The 22,846-nt window shown below is 43.7% G+C and overlaps 1 protein-coding gene across 24 annotated transcripts in view; it reads right to left on the bottom strand.

Moving 5' to 3' along the window:
- Positions 1-207: 207 nt before the first annotated feature.
- LOC103553171 (putative adhesion G protein-coupled receptor F2P) overlaps positions 208-22,846 on the bottom strand; it is a 39,963-nt gene continuing 17,324 nt past the window's right edge. For 3 of the 24 annotated variants that reach the window (XM_008523640.2, XM_070584761.1, XM_070584755.1), the window contains 8 exons: positions 21,317-21,359; positions 20,458-20,609; positions 17,460-17,693; positions 15,361-16,722; positions 10,116-10,157; positions 7,494-7,553; positions 4,657-4,732; positions 208-2,593 (listed from right to left, as the gene is read on the bottom strand). In XM_008523640.2, the coding sequence (XP_008521862.2) occupies positions 4,685-4,732; positions 7,494-7,553; positions 10,116-10,157; positions 15,361-16,722; positions 17,460-17,693; positions 20,458-20,609; positions 21,317-21,359 (1,941 nt within the window). In that variant the 3' untranslated portion in view covers positions 208-2,593; positions 4,657-4,684. Of the gene's footprint in view, positions 2,594-4,656; positions 4,733-5,592; positions 7,554-10,115; positions 10,158-15,360; positions 16,723-17,459; positions 17,694-20,457; positions 20,610-21,316; positions 21,360-22,846 lie in introns of all 24 variants that reach the window. The other 21 variants (XM_008523639.2, XM_070584760.1, XM_070584754.1 and 18 more) reach the window with 10 other exon arrangements.

The raw sequence follows: 22,846 nt of genomic DNA, 5'->3' as shown, positions 1-22,846 counted from the left end.
CCTGGCCCCAAAAATCTAACACAAACCTCCATTCAAACATTACCAGGGGAAATGTTGACAATAAGTGAAAGGCAGTTTTGTTACAGGTTTTACAGTGATGAAGATCAAGGAGGCAATGTTTGTGGAAATAGGTCGGTTCCATTTAGGTCACTAGTTAAGTACTGAGTCATTCGGGAATTGAAAAAGCCAGTATCATCAAACCTTTGGTTGTGTAAACAAAGAACTTTATTGAATATATTCTATGTGCAAGGCACCGTGCTCTGCACTTCGGGCGTACAAAAGTGAGCAACATAGTGAGTAATCCTGTCCCCAAAGGTTTACAGTCTCATCTGGGAAAGAAAATATATGCACACAAAAAGACCAAAAGTAAATAATGTAACACAGTGAATACCGAATATAAAGTGAATGGCACAGGTTATAAATATCATAGGAAATCAGGTGGGGAGAATGACAACTTCTGATTGGACTAATGAGAGAGGAGCACACCGAAGGAACACGTGAAGCAGAGCTCGGACACAGTGTGCCCTGAATACAGCCCCATGATGCCCCATGATGCACCCTCTGTCCCGGGCAGGGAACGATATTTACAACCATGGTAACACCGAATGAAAGGATCGTTCAATGGCAAGCCCAGATTTTGCTGGCTGATAGCCCTGATATGGAATAGGCTGAATCAAATTCTTCACACTTTTATTTAGAAGTCAACGAACTAACTCTCATGAGAGTGTCTACATCCAAACTAATGCAAAAGGCCATGGCTGTGGGTTTGCTTGTGTTTGTGTGTCTGTGTGTGTGCATGAATTCACAGGTACTCGAATAGAAACAGCTAATCTTTTAATGGCCGATTATTCTTTGTCAAGTACTGGTCCAAGTATTTTACCTATGTTTATTCATTTAGTCTTTACAACAACTCTGTGAGGTAGGCTCTATGATCCTCAATTTACAGAGGAGAAAATCAAAGTCCAAGGAATTTAAATAATTTTCCCAAGGATCATCATGTATTAGGTGTTCTACCCATGAATCTGCCTTAGACACTGTTAGCACCAGTTTCTCTTTGAGCCACCTGGCCGATTCACTTCCTCGGTGAGGTGTGAACAGGACAGTGAAAGTGCCTCCACCCAGGACCTTCCACAGTAGCCTAATCCATGCAATTCATTGACATCCTTCAGGATGGGGCAGACTGGGTTGTGGGCTCCAGGAGAGAGGACACAGCTTCTTCAAGAGATTCCCCAATAATTCAGGAGCCTCTCTGTCAGCATCCATGGGCCTTTCTTGGCTAACAAGAAGCCCAAAGGGGAATGTCTTTCCCGCCGTCCTCTCTTAGGGAGTGAGTACATCTGAGTGGAATATATTTTCATACTAGATGTGACTGTTCAATGCACAAAACAGATGAAAGGCCAATCTCTCTTCTCTCACTTGTGCTCAGAGTCCGCATCTGTAAAATGAGACAATTGGACTCAGCCTTTTCTAAAGTTTTTCCAGATTCATAATCCTATAACTCTTCAGCTCCATGAGATTCCTTCCTCACTTCAGTATATTGACTCAGGGTAAGTGGCATTTCTTTGGACTGAAATCTCTGCATTGAGAAACCAGGACTGAGTCTGTCGCACTCTCTTCCCTTGAAGAGACGCAACAGATACACTGGAGATGTCAAATTAAAACCACTTTCTGACTCCATTTGAGAAGGATGAGAATTGCTGTCCCAAGATGAGCGATGCCGCTTGACAGATGACTCGTGCTCCAGGTTGGTGTATTTTTCTACCTTCTGATGACCTCTTTATTATATTTTTGCTTTCTCAAACTTCCCTACTTAGAGGAAGTTTTTTGCAGTAAAAAAAAAGAGAGAGACCTCACTCATTCACAAAGTGAGTCTCACTTTCCTATTTGAATGGAGCACCATCAATACTGGTTTCTTTGTAGAATAATTGAGGGCTAGCCATTGCCCCTTTTCCTTTATCCACTTATTTTCTTCTGCTACATCAGCCTGTCTGCCTGCTTTATAAGAGAGCTTCTTTTTTTTCTAGAATGGCTTCTACTATAATACTATTCTCATATCAGGTGGCTCCTGGTTTGAATGTTGAATTTGTTTACATACAAAGTTAAGAAAATGGGCAGCTCTCTACCTGAAATACGACATTTCCCCTTCCTCATCCCAGGTGCCACAAAACCATATTGTTGGTGGGGGTTAATCTTACATTGTCAGAGTAGGCAGAAAGTCCCTCAGTGGCTCCATGGTCTTGAGGAGAAAGGCCAGGACTGGCAGCCAGCAGACTCGGGTTTCTAGCTCTGGCTCAAGACTTGATTAGCTATGACCCATCATTCCAGGCTTCGGTCTCCTTAATTTAAAAGAAGCATCTTGGGGCTGGCCCGGTGGCACAGCAGTTAAGTGCGCATGTTCCATTTCAGCGGCACGGGGTTCACCGGTTCGGATCCCATGTTCGGGTGGGGACATGGCACTGCTTGGCAAGCCATGCTGTGGTAGGCATCCCACATATAAAGTAGAGGAAGATGCGCACGGATGTTAGCTCAGGGCCAGTCTTCCTCAGCAAAAAGAGGAGGATCGGCAGCAGATGTTAGCTCAGGGCTAATCTTCCTCAAAAAAATAAAAATAAAATAAATAAAATAAAATAAGCATCTCTCTGGTTCAAAAGCTCTACACTTTTCACTCTGTTCACAGCCAAAGAAATCGCATCTAGGCCCAAGCCAAGCTGACCATGCAATCAATTTAAATGTGGAGGGGTGGAATATGCTGGCAGTTGGATTGCTTCTACACAAAGAACCAGCAATGACCTACTTAGAGTCAGCCCAACTGTTGGTGACTACTCATGAGGGCCCCTCCCTCAGCAACCCACAGAATCCAGCCAGGTGACATCCAGCCAGGCGACCTTTGCCATGATGAGCCAGAGGCCAGAGCTCTCTTCCTGAGGACAAATGTGACCCAACAGCATGGAGCCCAGCATGGTATAGGTATATGTTGACAACTGATGGCAGAAAAACATTGAGCAGCACAGAACGGCTTAGACAGAGGAGCTTTCCATCCTTCCCACACTCCCACCCTCCTCCATCAGCACCACAGCGTGGGAGGCTGCCTTCACACTCCCCAGAGGCAAGAAGACAGGAATAAGCACATTTCTCCTGGGGGCTCTGTCATTCCTGGAATGTATGACCTTTTCAAGAACAGAAAATCACAGCTTTAATGTACAAGCAACAAGACCCAAAGCCTCATGACAGCTGCATCATACGCTCACTCTTTCTTTTCTTCTCCCCAAAGCCCTAGTATGTAGTTGTGTATCCTAGTCACAAGTCCTTCTAGTTCTTCTATGTGGGATGCCACCACAGCACGGCTTGATGAGTGATGTGTAGGTCCACATCCAGGATCCGAATAGAGAACCGCAGGCCACCAAACCAGAGCACGTGACCTTAACTACTATACCACCGGGCCAGCCCCGGCTCACTCTTTCTTGAACAATAAGCCCCTTTGGGTAGAGCCCCCTTGCAAATAGAGACTCTCTTCTCTTTTCTTTTCTTTTTCTTTTGTTTTTGAGAAGATTAGCCCTGAGCTAACTGCTGCCAGTCCTCCTCTTTTTGCTGAGGACGACTGGCCCTGAGCTAACATCCTTGAATCCAGGGAACAGGATTGTCGTATTGCCTACAAATGCTGAGTTACCACCCTTTCCTCTTGGAAAATACCCGTTTCTTTGTACAAGGCCCTGGGCTGCTGCGGATCTCAGCCACAGAGGCTGCTGGAGCCTGGACGGACTGGAGCGGGAGAAGGAGGCTCTCTCTACATATGTGAGTGCCTCTCTCTGCAGCTCTCTCTGTTGCTGTCTCTGTCACTCTGTATGTGTCTCTCTGTGAGCCCCAGTCCCTGTGTGTGTCTCTCTCCGTTTCTTTCTGTGTCTCTGGGTCTCTCTGCACCTCAAAGCCTCTGTCTGCATCTCTCTGTCTCACTGTGAATGCGGGTGTCCTGGTGTGGGTGTCTCCCTCTCCCTGGCTGGTCGTCTCTCTCTAGATCTAGAGGGACAGAGAGACAGAGGATTGGAACAACTGTCTGCACATGTCTGTACATCTGGGCAGCTCTCTTTCATCGCTGAGTCATCACGCCCCTCGGTCTGCGTCTCTGTCCTTCTGCTTCCCCCTCTGGCTCCCTCTCCAACTGTGCGTCTCTCACTGCCTTTCAGACACTACCTCAGATGTAAATTAGCTTCTACATTATCCCTGAGGCCTCTTGCAGTCAGTGTTTATCATCATTTCTTAATCCTTTAACACTAGGAAAAAGAGAGGGGCGACAGTGGGAAATCTGGAGATATCGTTACCATCATAGAGGATGTCCTGGGGAAGGGGAGCTGGAGAGGAGCGGGACGGGAGGGAGCAGCCATGGAGAGCCGACCCCTCTGCTCACTCCACTCTTAAATATGCTCAGGCTGGTTTACAAGCATTCTCAGACAGGCCTGATTGTTTTAAAGGGACAAGAAAAATTTTAATAGTGCAAGAATTAGAGATGTGAGTACATCTCTAATCATAGCTAGAGGAGAGTCGACTGAGTACGAAGAATCATTTCAACTAAGAAAAAATCATTTCTAATTAGAATTCATCAAATTGTGACTTTTTTAAAGAAATGACATGTATATGGGGACCCCCTTGCTTTGCACTCACCTACCAACTTAGAAGTATGGCCGGTTCGTTAGCTTGGCCCTTTGGTGGGATGACCAGAGAAATCATAAGAAAGGTTCTGTTGAAGACAAAAGCATAATTACACTTATCACTATGAGTCTGTTTTTAATTATCACAGTAATCTGAAGCACATGGAGAATTGTGACCTACAGCAATTAATTTTATCCTTTCACTTCACCCTTCTTCTTCTTCTTCTTCTTCTTTTATTTTTGGTGAGGAAGATTGGCCCTGAGCTAACATCTGTTGCCAATCTTCCTCTTTTTGCTTGAGGAAGATTGTCACTGAGCTACCATCTGTGCCAACCTTCCTCCATTGTGCATGTGGGACACCATCACAGCATGGCTTAATGAGCAGTGTGTGGGTCTGTGCCCACAATCTGAACCTGCAAACCCTGGGCCACCAAAGCAGAGAGCACAAACCCAACCACTATGTCACCGGGCCGACCCTATCCCTCTCTTTCTTTATGTTAGAACTGCTGACAACACTGGGACAGACTGGTGTGAGAGACCCTCCCCTTCCCTGGCCTGGATCCCTCTCCTGAAGAAACCCCTAGTTTGGGAAGAAGCTGGGGAGAAGGCAGTTGAGTGGCCTGGAGGGAGAGATGAACATTAAAATGTCTCCCAGCCCTCAAATAGCTCCTTCTCAGTTGGCCTGCTGAAACCCTCAACATGACAGTCATCACCTGTGATGCACCTGAAATATCCTTGTGTTTTAGGTATATGTTGGCTAAGACGGGCAATATGTTAACTCACTGGTAGAAATATTGCCATATGAGCATGGCCGAATTCATCAGATCAGATCTAAAATGAGCACAGGCAAGCACATTCATCATCCGGGGTTTGGGGAGTTGGGACTGACACTCTCCAGGTAGGAATCATGAGGGGACAGAGGTAGGTATGGAGTGTAGAAGATTGGTACCTGGGGATCAGATGCCTACAAAACAGGAGAGGACAGACGACAAGCCTACTTCCTCTGAGTAGAGCTGATAAAACGGACTTGCAGCGGCCTCAAGTTGGTGGGCAGAGTAAAGGAAGGATCACAAGAAGTTAGGATAAAAATACCTGGTATCCAGACCAGTGGTTCTTAACCCCGGCAGCACCTTAAAACCACTGGGGAGCTTTAAAAAACATTAAAAACTCAAAAACCTTTAAAAATTTAAATTAAAATTTAAAAAGTCCTATCCCCAAGAGTTTCTGGTTTAATTTTTCCTTGGGTGGGGCTTGGATGGTGGTATTTTTAAAAAGCTCTCTAGGTCTTTCTCGGGGCAACCAGCATTGAGAACCATTGACTCAGACAGTCAACAATGGATAATGAAGTTCTGGATATAATCCTGGCTTACCTTTCAAGTGAAAACACAAAGAGAAGTGGGCAAAATGTTTATTTCTCGAAGGCACTGAAGAGCGGAATTTCCCACTGGTGGCTGAAAGGATGGATAGTGCAAACACACAGGAAAAGGAGCCGTGCTGAGTTGGAAGGGGTTGGAAGAGTCGGACCTCTCTCCTGAGGGCACGGTGGCAGACCAGAGTAAGGTCGTGGGGGAATCCTTACATCAGGAAGGCAAATACTTGCAATACTAAGATATCTCAGGAAGGCTTGAAGGAGTGGTTCGCAACCTTGACTATATTAGAATCACCTGGGGAGTGTGTAAAACTCCCGAACCCCACGCCAAATTGCAGACCGATCTTATTAGAATCTCCGAGGGTGGGACCCAGGCAACACGTTTGGAAGCTTCCCTGTTGATTCCTTGTTGGGCCAAGGTTGACAACCACTGCTTTAGAGAATTATTGAGGTTTATTCTTCAGCTGGAAGGGATGCAGAGGAGTCAGCAGGGTGCTAGGTGTGGAGAACAAGGACTGCGAACAAGATCAAAGCTTCGTTAAGAGTAAGGCAAAGGGGGGGTGTGGGAAGATAGAGGGAAGAAAAAGGAGAGATGAGGAGAGCGCTGAAGAAATCAAAGGAGAGGACCCATCAAGGCAAGGATCGTCAGGACATCGGGAGGGGCAATGCACTTACTCAGGGCCACAGGGCGCCAGCCCCCAGTGACCCGTCCCCCACTCTGTGCAGACCTCCTGCAACACCGGTCCATGCTGAGCTATGTGGCTCCCATCAGATGTTGGCTTGGGAAATTCTATAACACCTCCTCTCTTGCTGTTGGGTATGCTCCCTGGGCCAACCTGAAATCCCCTTTTGCTTCCATTTAAAAATTTTCCAGTTTTTCCCTCACTCAGAATAGCTTTCCATACAATGTATGGTTTCTAAATTATAGGAATCGAAGATAAGTGAAAGAGCATGCATACTATCCAGGGATGGAAACGTCTTCAAGACACCGCTGAACAGGCTGCTTCTTTTGAAACTCCAGTAACCATGGCAGCTGGCCCCTCTGGAAAATCAAGCTATTAGGAAGTTTCTAGTTAGGGTCAGAATTTGTTTCCCTGGAATTTTCTCAATTTGGATATGGTTCAACCAATTGGAGTCACAGAGAACAAGTGCATTGTCACTGGAACCTGAGACTTCTCATCTCCCATTTCTCTGTTTCGTCACCTGATCCCCTGCTACATGGTTTGAGGCTGACCCTTCTAGACCCTACCACCTGTCACTCTCCTCTAAATGTAAGTCTACTTTCATCTCTGTGGATGTGGTCCCAGTACTTCAGAAAGAATCTGAACAGCTCAAAGAGGCGCTCACTCAGCACTTCTGAAAAATCCATACCACAAGGTGTTTAAGGAAATAGTTTTAGCAACACTCCACGTGCCAGAGACTCCAACATTATTGTTATCTTGTCAAGCTTTTAAATGCAAACCTGAATACGAAGGCTTTACCTCTGATATTCTGGAGATCCGTTTTGCAGAGGTTACTCGAACCTTTAAGGCTTCTCTTATCTGGATAGTTAACAAAAGGAATTAAGAATTAAAAGATTATAAGAAGTTGACCCACGTGCCTGGGCCTGGCAAATGCTGTGGTGAGGGAGTGTAGTACCAGCCAGGTCCTGTTGGTGGGATGTGGAGGGTGGAGTGGTCCTAGAGAAGGTGGGGAGAAGGAGAGAGAGAAGAAAGGTGGAGCTTGCACAGGAGACTCAGATTCAGAGGCCTTGAACGTGAACCCAGCGGCTCAGAAAGACAGTTGGCCACAGGTTTGAGGATTCCTGGACACAGCTTTGGGAGTAGTTTTTGGGAGTACTTGAACCGTTGAATATTTCTCACAGTTTGTCAAATCTCCTTTCTAGAGGGCTAAACCACTGTTAAAAAAAAAAAAGAAGAAGAAGAATCCTAACAACATAGCATAGGGCTGTGGAACCAAGAAAATAAGAACAATAAGTAATAATTATATTTTGTTATATAAGGTTAAAGTCCTTTTCATGCCTGTCATCTCATTCTATCCAGAAAAATAACTCTTTAAGATAGATATTATTATCCCCAATTGACAACTGAGAAAATTAAGACTCCGAGATTAAGTAGCACGCAAAGTCAGTCAACTGCTACAAGGAAGAGCTGAGACTTGAGTTCATGTCCCTGACCGCAGACCATCACACCATTTTCCCTAGACGTTTCCTGCTGGACAGAGGCGCTCTCTTCTTATTTCTACCCTGTCTTCCCTCCTGCTGTATACAGCATTATTCACCTTCCAGGCCTCGTAGAAGTTCCGCCATCACGGTTAACATACGCCAACGTCCTCCAGCTCAGGGTGACTTAACCCTTCCTCGAAAATGCAGCGTTCCTTGTCACACACAGGCTCCAAAGAGGGAGGAGCCCTCCCAGGTTTTCAAGGTCTGTGTACTCAAGGGTCTGTACGTGAAGACATACTGGAGCATCTATTTAAATTTCTTTTTTCTCATTTTTTTTAATTCTGTGTTTCATAATGTGCATAATACATACTTTGTAAATTAATAATAAACACATCTGGGAATATATGCTCACTGTTGTTTACGGATCCTAAAAGTTTGAAGACTACCAGTATATTACAACTTTTTGTCAATTAATCACATATGGTCATGTGACACCTTTAAGTATTTGCCTTTTGCAATTTTAAATATAAGAGGGTTTGATCTTGATCGAAGGTTCCACGTCTTAGAGTTCTTTGCACCTAACACTGGTACACTGATTTGTAATAATGCTGCTGCTGCTGCTTTGGCCACAAACACTAGCTGGTATTAGATTAATGGAAAGACATAATCATATGGTATACAACTGCCTAATACCTTAAATGCTTTCTTTGTGTTTTCACTTGCAAAATAGCATTTGTTCTTTACCATAATCTAGTGGAAAAGGCAGAGGAAGCATCATTTTCTCTGCATTCCATTTGAGGAATCTGGGGTTCCTGAGAGCTAAGGGACTCCCCAGTGGCACACGGCTAGTACATTGAAATGTCAGGACTGCAAGACTACTGCTCTGTCTTTACCTCTCAATAATTTGTATTAGGTTCACATGGTATCCTCGTAAGAAAACGGAAGAACCATTGTGAAATGCCTCTTTCCCAAAGCTTAGATATTAACTTAACAGTAGAATAGCACTGATAGTAAAATGAAGTAATTAATTAAATAAAAAATTAAAAATCGACCGTGCCGTGAAGCTGTTGGCATCTACATTTGAGAGGATTGTTTGCTTTTCTTGTTCCCAGAGGCAGTGCAGTACAACCGAAAGTGGATCATCTTAGCAGCCTGAGAAGCATTTGATGTTCTGTTCATTTGTTCAGTTTTTGTTTCCACCACTCACCACCTATACGCTCTCATCTGCGTTTGGATAGATTCCCTTCTCTGAGTCCATTGCTCTTCAAGGTAGAAGGCAGGAACACACTCTCCCAGCCTTCCTTGCAGTTAAGATGCAGCCATGTGATCTGGGCTCAGCCAGTCGAACATGCCAATGCAAGAAGCAGGTGCCAGTGGGCCCCAACAGGCAGGGTGGAGGTGATCCCTGAGGCAGCAGTGGCAGCAACGCTAGGTGAGCATTCACAGTCTGACATTGGCCTGGTAAGCTGTGCTATCTGTGCCCAGCAAAGTGAGGAGGAACAATGGTGTCTCTTGTGGAGCAGTTCTGTGCTGTGAATTGGGAACTATTTCTGGTGTGTAGCCTTCAAGCCAAAGAGAGACCTTCCCAAAGATGACATTATGAGATTTACTAAATTCCTTTGCTGCTACAACTGGTTAGAATGGGTTTCTGTAGAGAATGTGGGTAAGCTACTTAATCGCTCTGAGTCTCAGTCTCCTCATCCATAAAACAGAAAACAGAAATACCCAAGATTGTGGACCCAGTGCACATGAAATGCTTAGCCCCATAAGAGCTTGAAAGAGGACAGATATTACTTGCAAACTAAAGAACAGTGATGCCCTGTTAAGCGTCTGCACAAACGATTGAGATGAAAGGCTCTCAATAAGTGATCTTACAAGTGAGTATTTCACAGCCGAGTCCTGAAAATGCAGAAAAAACAAGAAGAAGAATTTATAATACCTTCGGATCCAGGATTGTTCCAAACACCAAGATGAAGAAGCCCTGAGAAAGAGAGGAGGGAAGAAAAGCCATTTACAAAATAATAATGGTAATAATAACAAGAAATACCAGCATTCATTATCAGTTTCTATTCCGGAACAGATAAAAATAGTAAAAAGAAAGCTGAAATGAATACAATTTTATTAAACTTTGCCTCCTTTTAAGGTCACAACACTAAGATTGACCATTCAACAGATACTGATTGAGGATCTTCCACGTGCCAGCCACTGTTCTAGACACATGGGTACCTCAGTAAACCAAATAGACCAAGGTCTCTGCTTCACACAGGAATACTGTAGGGATTTGTTTTTAAGTTGGGCAAAATCAAAGTTTCTTGCATTTGTCAGAAGCTGTGCATCTCACCAGAACACGGTGGTCAGGCAAGAGTTAGAGAAGATGTTAGGCAATGGACAGCAGCCTTACAATCCCTGAACAATCAGTAATGAGAGAAACTTTCACAGAAAAAAGCAAAAGCAGCCATGCTTAGCTTCCATGAACACCCTCAACCTCCTTTCCCATCCACAACCAAAGACTGATACAAAACTTGCAAAGAAGAATCAAGTACGTGAAGATCCAAAACAGACTGAGTTTTTAAGCACATACTGGGTGCTCAGTTTAGGTGCTCCAAATATGATGATATAGAGGGAATTAATTAGCTCTCATATCTCTTATCATCCATACAAAGACAGACCCCATTAAAGTCAAAAAGGGGCCATTCCTCCACCATTAGAGTCCATTTGAGTTTTCAAGTTTTTTTCATATATATTGGCACAAAGCCACCCTGGAAGAAGGAAGGAAAAGCATTCATCCCATTTGTCAATAAGGAAGAGGAAGCTCAGAGATTCAATTTGCAAAATGCAATGGACAGCAGCATCCATCAGATAAAATTTCTTTTGAGGATGTGGTTACTCAGGTCTCGGCTCACCTGAGAAGAGAGAGAAGCACCTTTGATTTAGGCATCTCCTTGTTACACTACTCTGGTTTTACAATCGAACGTAAACTCTTACCCAGCACAGGCCTGCTAAGGCACGTGGGTTTAATGCAAATAGCATCATAAAGATCTAACATAAAAATGTTAGAACCCAGTGGTCATCAGCAGGACCAACATCAAACCTCTGCTACCTCGATTTGTAAAAGGTCAGCTCAGAGGTGGGGGGCTTCACAGGGACCAGCACATGGCAGCTCATCCATTCTCCAAACACAGTAAAGTACACCTCTCCATTCTGCCAATCCATTGAGCGCTCCAAAGCTTGGTGTGCTTCAGTCAGAGTGCTCTTTTGTTTAACACTCTGAGCCTACAAGATAACTATCGCATTCTATCATTGTGTCTACTAAGAAAATGTCATTGGTGGCATGGTCCATTAGGTTACAAAGTAGCATTTGTATAAAGATGCTTGGGACAAAGACATCCCAGTCTGGTTTTGATATTAGGAATACATTTTAAATCAGAATCTCCATGAATTTTGCCCACGAATTAAAAGTTTAAAAGATCTAGCAACCACAATTCTAGCCTGTTTCCTCCACAAATATATGTTCCTTTGGCTAAAGAACTAAGAGAAATTTCTCTACTTGTAAGATTTTCAGTTTCTCGAGGTTGTACTAATGATATTCATATCTTCAACATTTAGCGTAATGCTTGGCACGAAATAAATACTCAATAAATCTGGTGTCTCTGTGTATTTGTGTATGTGTGTGTCTGTGTCTCTGTGTGTGTTTAATTGCTGTATTATGAAACCTTCATCCGCATAGCCATGAATACCTAACAGGGAAATATTCCATTAGGGTCACTTCTCATTGGTCCATGCCATCTTAGGAAAAGTTACACAAAATATCATTCAAGGGGCTGGCCCCATGGTGTGGTGGTTAAGTTCAACAGGTTCCACTTCGGTGGCCCAGGTTCACAGGTTTGGATACTGGGTGTGGACCTGTACCACTCGTTAGCCATGCTGTGGCAGTGACCCACATATTAAATGGAGAAAGATTGGCACATATACTAGCTCAGGGCTAATCTTCCTCAGCAAAAAAATTTATATATCATTCAGAAAATGTGGATGGGGGCCAGCCCCATGGCTGAGTGGTTGAGTTTGCATGCTCCACTTCGGCAGCCCAGGGTTTCACTGGTTTGGATCCTGGGCACAGACATGGCACCGCTCATCAAGCCATGCTGAGGTGGCATCCCACATGCCACAACTAGAAGGACCCACAACTAAAAATACACAACTATGTACAGGGGGGCTTTGGGGAGAAAAAGGAAAAGTAAAATCTTAAAAAAAAAAAAAAGATAGAAAATGTGGATAAATATTAGTCATAGAGTTTAGCATTTGATTTAGTATCACTGATAGCAGCTTCTTTGCATCTCTTTTAGTAGATGAAGCACAATTTGAGCAGATAAATCTCAAGGTGTTCTCCCAGGTTTTAAAATATGTGCTTTACTGCTATAGACTGAATGTTTATGTTGCCCCCAAATTCATATGTTAAATCCTAACACCCAATGTGAAGATATTTGGAGGCGTGCCTTTGAGAGGTGATTAAGTGTATTAGTGCCCTTATAAAGGAGGACCGGAGAGCTCCCTGCCTCCTTCCACCACGTGAGGTTATAGTGAGAAGGCTGCTGTCAGTCTATGGACCAGGAAGTGGGCTCTCACCAGACACTAAATCTGCATCTGCCTTGATCTTGGACTTCCCAGCCTCCAGAACTGTGAGAAATAAATTTCTGTTGTTTATAAGCCACCCAGTCTATATATAGCAGCCCAAATGGACTGAGATATTTACTTTTCTCCCACCGAAACAGCTATGAAGTGTCCCCCAAAACTTACCCAACCCACGACTACTGTCAGTAAATACAAGAGAGGATACCAACCAGAAGTCATGGATTGATAAGGTGAGTGGTCAAGGAAACAACTGACTGCATAATAATACTTCGCAGTAAAGGGGGTGGTTGAGCTTTAAAGCCCGTAGAGGTGCTCCCACAGGGCTAGGACTAGGAAACTTTCAAAGGGTCTTTCTCCTACATCTTTTGGACCTCCCAGTATGTTTATGAGGTTCTCTTCTCCATCTGATCCATCTTCCTCAGGTGCCCCTCATCTTGGTTCATCCTAAGACTCTGCTTGTCCTGCTTCCTCCTGCTCAGTTGTTTGCGTCTCCCACGTTGGCAGATCTGTGGCTCTCCTTTCCTCCTGCACTGAGCATCCTGAGGATGCCCTAATCCTCTGATATGCTAGTAAATAGCAATAATCAACTCTCCTAATTTGTAGCACTTGCCAATCTCCATGGTTCAACACTTCCACCATGGCCGATTCAAATCTACCAACATGACATCACTGAACACTGAGTTAAGAAGAGGTGGGAACAACGTTATACAGTGTTTCCACCACACAGATCCAACAGATGCAAATAATCTCAAGAGTATGGTAAACTGTAGGCAAACAATTAGGAAGTGATGCGTTTTGAAGATGTATGACCTTTGTTTTTTATCTAATTTATTTAATTACAAGTCTATATAATTTAATTTTTAATGATGTCTGTGTTTACAACCATCTTGCAAAATTTCTGAAAATGTAACAGTCAGCTCTCATGAGCCAGCACAAGCCAGCTCCAGCATACCACCACCTAATGCCCTCCCCGGTGTCTGGCCTTCATCCAAAGCCTGCTCTCAGCTTCTCACTGTCCCATTAGTACTGGCACTTAAAGGTGCCCTGTCCTCCTCCTTTCCAGGAGTCAAGGAAGAGATTGAGTTGAAATTACAAGCTGAGCCTGTTATGACAGGTAAAGGATCTCATGGTACCGAAATTCAAGTGCTCACAGCCTAGTCCAAACAAAAATCACAGTTAAGGTGGCCCCAAGGGAGACAAGGACAGGAAAATGCTGAGGAGGGAGACACGAACACCTTAAGGCTTCATGACAAAGAGCCGTGGGGACTGCTGAGCAGAAATTTAGGAATGCCAGGTTTTCACCCCAGTTCTATCAATAACTCGCTGTGTAAACTGGGTAAGGCAATTGGTAATTACTAAGAGCTATACAAAAAACGCAGGGTACAATTAATATTTTCTATACAAATGCAAAAAGAACAGGGATTCAAAAGGTGAGGCACCCTTATTATTATTAACAATTATTCCCCAAGGCATCAAAATGTTCATTATAAAATGAAACCATTTATACTTAAATTTTGAAGAAGAAAAATGAGAAAGCATATGACTTAAAATCTCTATTCTCCATTAGGTAACACATTTATTTGAAAATAGTCTTGCTTTCAAATAAGCGTATATTCAGAATAAAAGGAATATTTTAGAGGTCTTTAGAAAAACAAAAGTTTCTTTTCAATTAGTTGCTATCTATATGTGTAACATTCAATATAATAAACTTTGGCTCATTGGTAGACTGTGACAGAAAAAAATTAAAAGAACAAAATTTCACTCAAGAAAGGAATTGTTGAATATATAACACTGTAAAGCCATTAAAGAGACATTTTTATATATAGTAACATGGTAAAATACTAGGATGTATTTTAAGTGAAAAAGTAAGTTGCGTAATAATATACATTGTTTTTTAACCCCAATATTACGTGAAAATATATTTGTATATAAGCATAGAAAACTTGGCAAGGATACAGGTGAAACTATGAACATTGCTTAATTCATAGAGGTGAGATAGGAGAGGAGAGGAGAAACTGTTTAGCTTTAACACCACTCTATATGGCTTGCCTCACTAAAATAAGATAGTTTCCAATGGCAACTAAAAATTCTAAAAGGAAGGAAATACAATAAGTGTGCACCTTTTAATACCTCCAGTTATACACGTAGATTTTGGGCAAGTGGTATTGTTTCATTTCTAGACAGGAACAGCTCAGCCTACTGTTAGGCTATTTATGATCTTTAAGTCATTTCAGTCCTTGGTGCTTTCTCATTTATTATTTTATTTCATTTTCCAAACATTCTGATAAAGTGGGCCATATTATACCCATTTTATAATTGAGGAAAATATGACTCGGAAAAGTTAAGCAAATATCCCAAGAGAATGTTACATGTTAGTAAATGAGAGAGTCAAGATTTCAATTTAGACCTTTCTGGAACAAAAGTTTATTTTCTGACTCGATATGCTATTCCAAATCTATCATCTTCTATAAAGAAATACGATGCCTCAAGCTCCTGATCACAAAACTTCTTCCTGAATTCTCTCACTTCCTGAAGTCAGAAGTGTCTGGACTTACCTGGAGTGCATTGAGCAAGGAGAAGATAACGTGGGAGGCCAGGGAGCGATCATTGATGACTGTGGCTATTCCGAACCCCCAGGTGAGTCCCAGCAGTGGTGTGAGGATGGCGACATTCTTACTGATTCTCACAATGGCTCTCACTTCCTGGAACATAGAACTGCCAGTGGCAGCTTGCTGGGTCTTGACAATCACCAGTGTGACTGTGATGAGGTTTACTACCACGATGGCCAGAGCTGGGACCACAAAGGCCAGGAGGGCTTTGGTCATGTCCCAATTGAGCCAACAGGCCTCAGGTCGTAGGTAGCCTTTGCCAGGCTCAGTGACTGCAACTGTGACAACAGCAATGACCAAAGGGCACCCATAGCCCACTGAAAAGAGAGATGCCACCAGGACTGACTTGGGCAGTGTATGGAAAACGATCAGGATGCCATAGAGGATCAGGAGAGCCTTGGCAAGCATCCAGAAAAACACGCAAAGGTAAAAGAAATGCACAAAAAATGTTGCTGCCACACATCCATTGTGGTGTGTCATTGGACCACTAAGAAAGGAAGCCACGATGAACCACACATCTGCCATCAGCAAGGTGGCCGCCACGTTAGTGATGCACACATGGCGTAAATATGTAATCTCTGTCTTCGTGACTTGGCCCCAGACCAAGGCTTCAATGGACAAGCAAAGGATCAAGCTGCAAACAGAAATGCCCAGGCCTATGTACGTGATGTAAATCAGGATTGGGCTCTCCAAGGTGTGGCGTGACATAAGAATTGAGAAAGAGGTAAACAACTCACTTGGCCTACATTTGCAAACAGCTTGCTGGGAGTTTTCTTGAAGCATTTGACAGGCCTGCTGGTCCCATCTGCTCTCCAGAGAGTGCCAGCCAACACACTGCGTCTTCCTCTCCTCTGACTTACTGATCTTTTCAAAAATCAGTGAGATTCTTTTAAGTTCCTTGGGCAAAATGACAGACAGGACGAGTCCATTCACGGTGACATTTTCCAAAAGACTGGCTTCTAAGATAGCCCCAAGAGTTGGAAATGCAATGCTGACAATCTGAGTAGGGGAAGGCACCTTCCGAAGTTCATCTCTACTGATCAACACCCTCCCAGTGACCTCATTGCTGGTGTCATTCATTCTCATTGAAAAAGTGAAATTCTTTCCAGTGTTGTCTCTGGATATGATGGTGCCCATAGTATGAATGAAGACATCCGATATGTCAATGGGATGTTTATTTATAAATAGCTTTCTTGCAAAGGAATTGATTGAGTGTAGCAGGACACAGCTGCTGTTTCTGTCAGGGATGAAGGTCCAGTTTGAGATGCTTTTGCTGTTAAGAATGTGGTTGGCCATGATGCTGTAACTCTGCCAATGAAGAACTAGCATTAGAATTGCCCTCCTCCTGCTTATGCAATGCCTTCCTATGAGGCAGGCAAGTAGGCAGACTTCGCTATGCTCATTTCTGTCATCAGTTCCACTTCACACCTTGGCAAAACTAGCAATTTGCTTACCCTGGCCAGAGTACCCCCTGTGTAATTAACATCTATTAAATCCGAACTGTATGCAGAACCCAGTACCGGAACAAACCAAATTGGAAAATGATCCAATTCCAAAAGAGGCTGAACCTACTTTTTACTATCCTGTGCTTCAAAGATCAAAAATGAAAGAAATGGATCCAGTTCCATTTCACATTTCTGCAGCAGACATGTATGATTATTTTCTTTGCATTCAGTTATTTCCATTTTAGCAACTTGTTCTGACTCACAAATAAAAGTAAGAAAATCTTTCTCTCTGCAGGACCTAGAATGGTTCTTAGAGGTTTTCAGTAGCCAAAATATACATTGGGAAAGCTTACTCCAACATCCAATCCAGCACCCAGTAAGTGCTCTCACTAAATGTTTGTTGATTGAATGTGTTCGCTTTTTCCATTCATTTACTCATTCTTCAATGATGATTTATTGAACACTTTCTCTACCAGGCACTGAAGATATTGAAGGGAAAGACATGGTCCTCAGACCCCAAAAAGCTCACAGAATGCTCCAACTAACCTGCATTCCTTTTCTACCAAAATAACACTCTACTGAATAGTCAAGGCCACTCACCCGCATCTTTGCCTCATCGACATCTGTCAACAGCGCAGTCGATATGTTGTGTAAGATCTGCACAATGACAGCGATGTTTCCCGGGATCCGGGGAGACTGCTGAATCTTCCTAATCACACAGGAAAAATCCCTCGGACACTTTTGCATCAACATTTCTGTAATGGTCTCCGACTTCCTGGCATATTGGTCCACTTCCACAAGTCCTCCAAATGGTCGAACCGAATACAAATCCGCCTAAAAAATGTCAAAAAGAAAGAAGTTTTTATGATGTTACTTTTGTTTGAAATGTAAAAGTACCTTTACTAAAGTTTAGGGCAGACTTATTACACAATTATGCATCGCATAATGTTCTTCTATCTTACATTTTCAAAGTCACATCTGCTGTAGATTAACTTGCCCAATATTAAGGTGTATGAACAGAAAATGAGAGTCCCAGCTTGCTAACTGGCTACTCCTTAACACTCTTCCTTCGAAATAGCAACTGTTATCTTTAGCATACCACCTCGGACTCCTTCTGTGTATATATACTGCATGTACTTCCTGTGCTTAGAGGTAAATTTCCAGAGCCATTTAAGCTTATTTCTACTATTCCTGATGGGCAAAGCATGAGACGCGAGCATATGTTAAAAGTAGAAATTCTGGGGCCAGCCTGGTGGTGCAGTGGTTAAGTTCACCTGCTCAGCTTCGGCAGCCTGGGGTTCTCTGGTTCAGATCCTGGGCGCAGACCTACACATTGTTTATCAAGCCACGCTGTGGCAGGTGTCCCACACACAAAATGGAGGAAGGTTGGCACAAATGTTAGCTCAGGGACAATCTTCTTCAGCAAAAAGAGAAGGATTGGCAGCACATATTAGCTCAGGGCTAATCTTCCTCAAAAAAAAAAAAAAAAAAAGAAAGAAATTCTGAGGGCTAGCCCAATGGCGTAGTGGTTAAGTTCACGCACTCTGTTTCAGCAGCCCAGGGTTCATGAGTTCAGATCCTGGACGTGGACTTACACACCTCTCATCAAGCCATGCTGTGGCAGCATCCCTCATACAAAATAGAGGAAGATTGGCAGAGATGTTAGCTCAGGGCCAATCTTCCTCAAGCAAAAAGAGGATGATTGGCAACAGATGTTAGCTCAGGGCCAATAATTCTCAACAACAACAACAACAACAACAACAAAAAAGAAATTCTGAGCTAGATTTGGATAAATCCGCTGGAACACCAAGACAGAAGAATGACTGAAAATAGAGATAGACAGTGTCTCCCACAGATTCTGGCTATGGGTCTCACACTTTAGAGCAGGAGTAGTGAACTGTGGCCTTAGAGCAGCTGCCTGTTTTCTGTAAATAAAGTTTTTCTGGGACTCGGCCTGCTCGTTCCTGTAAGTATTGTCTGTGGCTGCTTTCACGCTACAGCAGCAGAGCTGAGGACCTGCAACAGAGACCACACGGCCCACAAAGCCTAAAATATTTACTATCTGGCCCTTTAAAGAAAAAAGTTTGCCAACCCTTGCTTTAGAGGACCCCTTTCTGGCCCTCGTCCAGCCTGGCCCTTCACATGCGACAAGGAGCCCACAGGCCTAGAGGCTATGCCTACCCGGAACCCAAGGCCCTGCTTATAAATATTCAGATTCCCTGCTGGACAACTCCACTCCCCCTTCCAGGGCCCACATGGGGTTGTTCCCTAAGTCTGTGCTGCCAAGAATGGACCACACCACCAGTTGCTCACCCCTAGCCTGAGAGGTGGCAAAGGGATCCCTGCTTTCAGGGTTATGGACGTGTGGCCTTGGCTTTCCACCACCCTCGAGGTACAGGATGGACTCTGGGCTGGGAAGATAACAGAACATATTTTACGTAGCAGTTTGTAAGCTTGACTTAAAGCACTTAACTATTAAGATATATGGTCTGTGGGTCTCCATGAGTATCTTTGTCCCAGTCCCTCAAATTAGGGGTGGACCTGGTGACAGACACCTGGGGTGGGCAGCCTTTTGAAGTCTGGTCAGGGATTTCAGGTGTAGCATCCACTGGCGCTCCCCCTGGCCTCCCAGGAGATGGGAATGTACGTAGGACAAGAGAAATGCTAAAGCATTGACTCCTCTGAAGGACTCAGGAGCTGAAGTTCAGAAAGGTCAAACCCCTACTAGAAGATGAGAAAAAGAACCAGAAGGAGAGGAAATAACAGTTGACCTGATTTTATTTATTAAAATTTGATTTTAAAAAATGAGGTGCCAGCCTGATGGCGTAGCAGTTAAGTTCACATGCTCCACTTCCGCAGCCCAGGGTTCACTGGTTCAGATCCCGGGTGCAGACCAATATACCACTCATCAAACCATGCTGAGGCAGCATCCCACATACGAAATGGAGGAAGATTGGCACAGATATTAGCTCAATGACAATTTTCCTCAAGCAAAAGGAGGAAGATTGGCAACAGATGTCAGCTCGGGGCCAATCTTCCTCACCAAAAAAAAAAAAAGTGTAATTGCTTAAATATATGTGGAAACATGCTCATTTGTTTGACAGTGAAGTCTTTCCCTTTAGATCAGCTTCCGTCTCCTTCCTGAGCACAGAAATCACCTGGGGATCTTGATCAAATGCAGATTTGGATTCAGCAGTTCTGGGAGGGACCTGAATTCTGCATGTCTAAAAGTTCTCTGGATCGCCCAGTGCTGCTGGTCGGTGAAGGACACGTTGAGTATGGAGGCTTTAGGGTATTAAAGCTAAGAGTGAAGTTGGAGAAGTGGGTCATGATAACTCTAGACAGTTCTTCTAGCTCTGACCTAAATAAGCAGGTTCCTTTGTGCCATGAAAGGGTGCGGGAGACTGGAGCACAGACTCCTGGATGCCCAAAGTGAAGTCCATTATCACATAGAAAGAGGACAGGTAGGTGATTATGTATTCATGTACATATTCATGTGCTTACCTTCCACCTGGCCTCAGGCCTTCCCTCTCTTATTGAGCGCAATATGCATTGCTAATTGGGGACTCCACTTTGCACGTGACAAAATGGATGTTACCTCAAAGATGTTGAAGGCAGTAAGAGTCCGGCAGGTGTCTGTGATCATGTGCCATTTCTTTTGCCTGCATGAAAACCCCATATTTCCCTGAGTGTCTGGAGGGCAGGGTTGAGTGCAGCGGGAATTGTCCACACAGACACCATCGCATACACCTGCGAAAATAGAAGGCGTCAGCATGAGATGGAGAGGTCTGGACTCTGGGCTACCCCCTCCAGTCACCAAGGTGTCAGCACAGTGAAGGTTCACAAATCCTGTGGACATCAGGTGTCTTTTCTTTGTAAAGTGGAGGAAGATTGAAACAGATCAGTGATCGTCGTATATTTCAGTGACAAGCTCCTATGGTTTCAAAAAAAATCTCATCCTTAGCTCAAATGTATCAAACAGACAAAAGTGGAACTGTCCCAGCTGAAGTGAGAGGGGAAAGCCCATAGTTGGGTACGTTCTCACAGGAAGCCCACGGCAACCCCCTGGGTACCTCCTGAGATGCCGACAGCTCCCCAGAGGACAGCTTGGAAGCCACCGCCCCCGATGCTCCCTCAGAAACCTCCCAGCTCCAGCACTGTGTCATCAAGGACTTCTCCCAGCCCTGTTCTAGCCTCCACTGCAGTCTGAGTTGGCTCAATCCAAAGGATTTACGGCAAAGAATCCTCAGGCCAGGATGGAGCAGAGCATGCAGGAAGGAGAGGGGAGCAAGAGTCAAAGGCACAACTGAATAGGAGAAAAATTACAAAAGAGTCCAAATGCAAGCCACCGAGGAGTCCCTTCTGCCACGCCATAAGACAGAGGGCTGAGAACGGCTCTCTGTTGCAGTAGGTGAACAGTAAGACTTCCACTTTATCAGTCGCTGCTGCCAACGTACCGTGTGGCCTAGCAGACACCTTCTCCTTGTTTTTGCTGGCAGCCTAGAAAGGGAAAATCAAAATGCACATCAAAATCAGTGGATATGCCAGCTCAGCAATTCACTTCAGTCACAGACAACCACACCAACAGTCACTGACAACCACCTCCGAATCAGCTCTGAGCCCAGAACCCCACCAAAAGCTACGACCACGAAGCATGGCCCCATGGCCCCATGGCCCCATTTCCCCTTCCGCATGGACAGCTTCCTCTCCTGCTGGTACTCAGCAGGAGCCCTCCTTCCAGACCAGTAAAAATGACCTACATTCTATCCAGGAAACACAGCAGGAGAAGAGGTGGACTTACAGGGAGGTTCACAAAGGTTGAGCTTCAGAATCCCTTGCTTGTACGGGCCCCTGCAAAGCCCTGAGAGTCTAGCAATGTTTTCACAGGATCATGTTTTATTAAATTTTCAAAAGCAAAATAGTTTAACTGCCATCTGTTCAGACCCTTATTTTTTGCCTCACCAACTCCCCCTCCTTCAAGCTCTCCCTCATTTTGGAAAGCACCAGAGAGGCTGTAGCTATTAATGGAAACAGCACAAGTAGAAGTTCAGTTGAGGATACATTTAGTTTGGCTTTAATAGGATATATTTATGTAATTTGCAGTCATTTCCTCATTACAACAAGGACATCAACACATAAGTGGCATTAATTCCAAGAGTATTACAATCTGCCACAGAACAAGAGAATCCTAAATGTCATGGATACCTTGCAGCTTAAACCTGTTAGAGGTTTTCCAAAACTTGACACTAGTCTTACGTATTTACATGGCATTACTAATAATGAACTGAGAAGCTGAAAGATATTTTTCTAAATTAGCAATAATAAAAGACAAATTTTATCAGCAATGTTAGAAGAAAGACTAAATAATCTTTCTATTCTCTCTGTAGAAAAAAATATTACAAAAATTATTGTCATGCAAATATGCAGCCAAAAATGTAGGGAAAAACTGTGGGTAGTTCATTAATAAAAATATTGTTATTTACTGAATTTATTACTGAATAATGCTGCATAGTTATTGAATGTAACACTCTTCAGCATTTCTAAATTTGAAATTTGTTGTGATTACTTTTCTCATTCTAAGTAGATATTCAGTTTTCCCTTAATTTTTATCTTTACAATTTTGTATTCTTTTTCTTTTTTTTCTTCCTTTTTTTTTTTTGGTGAGGAAGATTGGCCCTGAGCTGGTATCTGTACCAATCTTCCTCTATCTTATATGTGGGATGCTACCAACCCATGGTTTGATGAGTGGTGTGTAGGCCTGTGCCTGGGATTTGGATCTGCGAACCCTGGGCCACCAAAGCAGAGCACATGAACTTAACCACAATGCCACTGGGCCAGACCCTTGTATTCTTTTTCTTTAAGGGAGCACCCCCCAAACCTGGCTTCCTGCTATCATGAGCATTCCCATCTCTCCTGATTAGAAGCCCCTCTCTATCCCCTCATCTATATCATACTGGACTCTTCACTGAGGAGCAGTGTCACATTGT

Source organism: Equus przewalskii, chromosome 19 (genome assembly GCF_037783145.1).
Source record: "Equus przewalskii isolate Varuska chromosome 19, EquPr2, whole genome shotgun sequence".
Lineage (NCBI taxonomy): Eukaryota > Metazoa > Chordata > Mammalia > Perissodactyla > Equidae > Equus > Equus przewalskii.
This window is presented reverse-complemented; position numbering and strand designations above follow the sequence as displayed.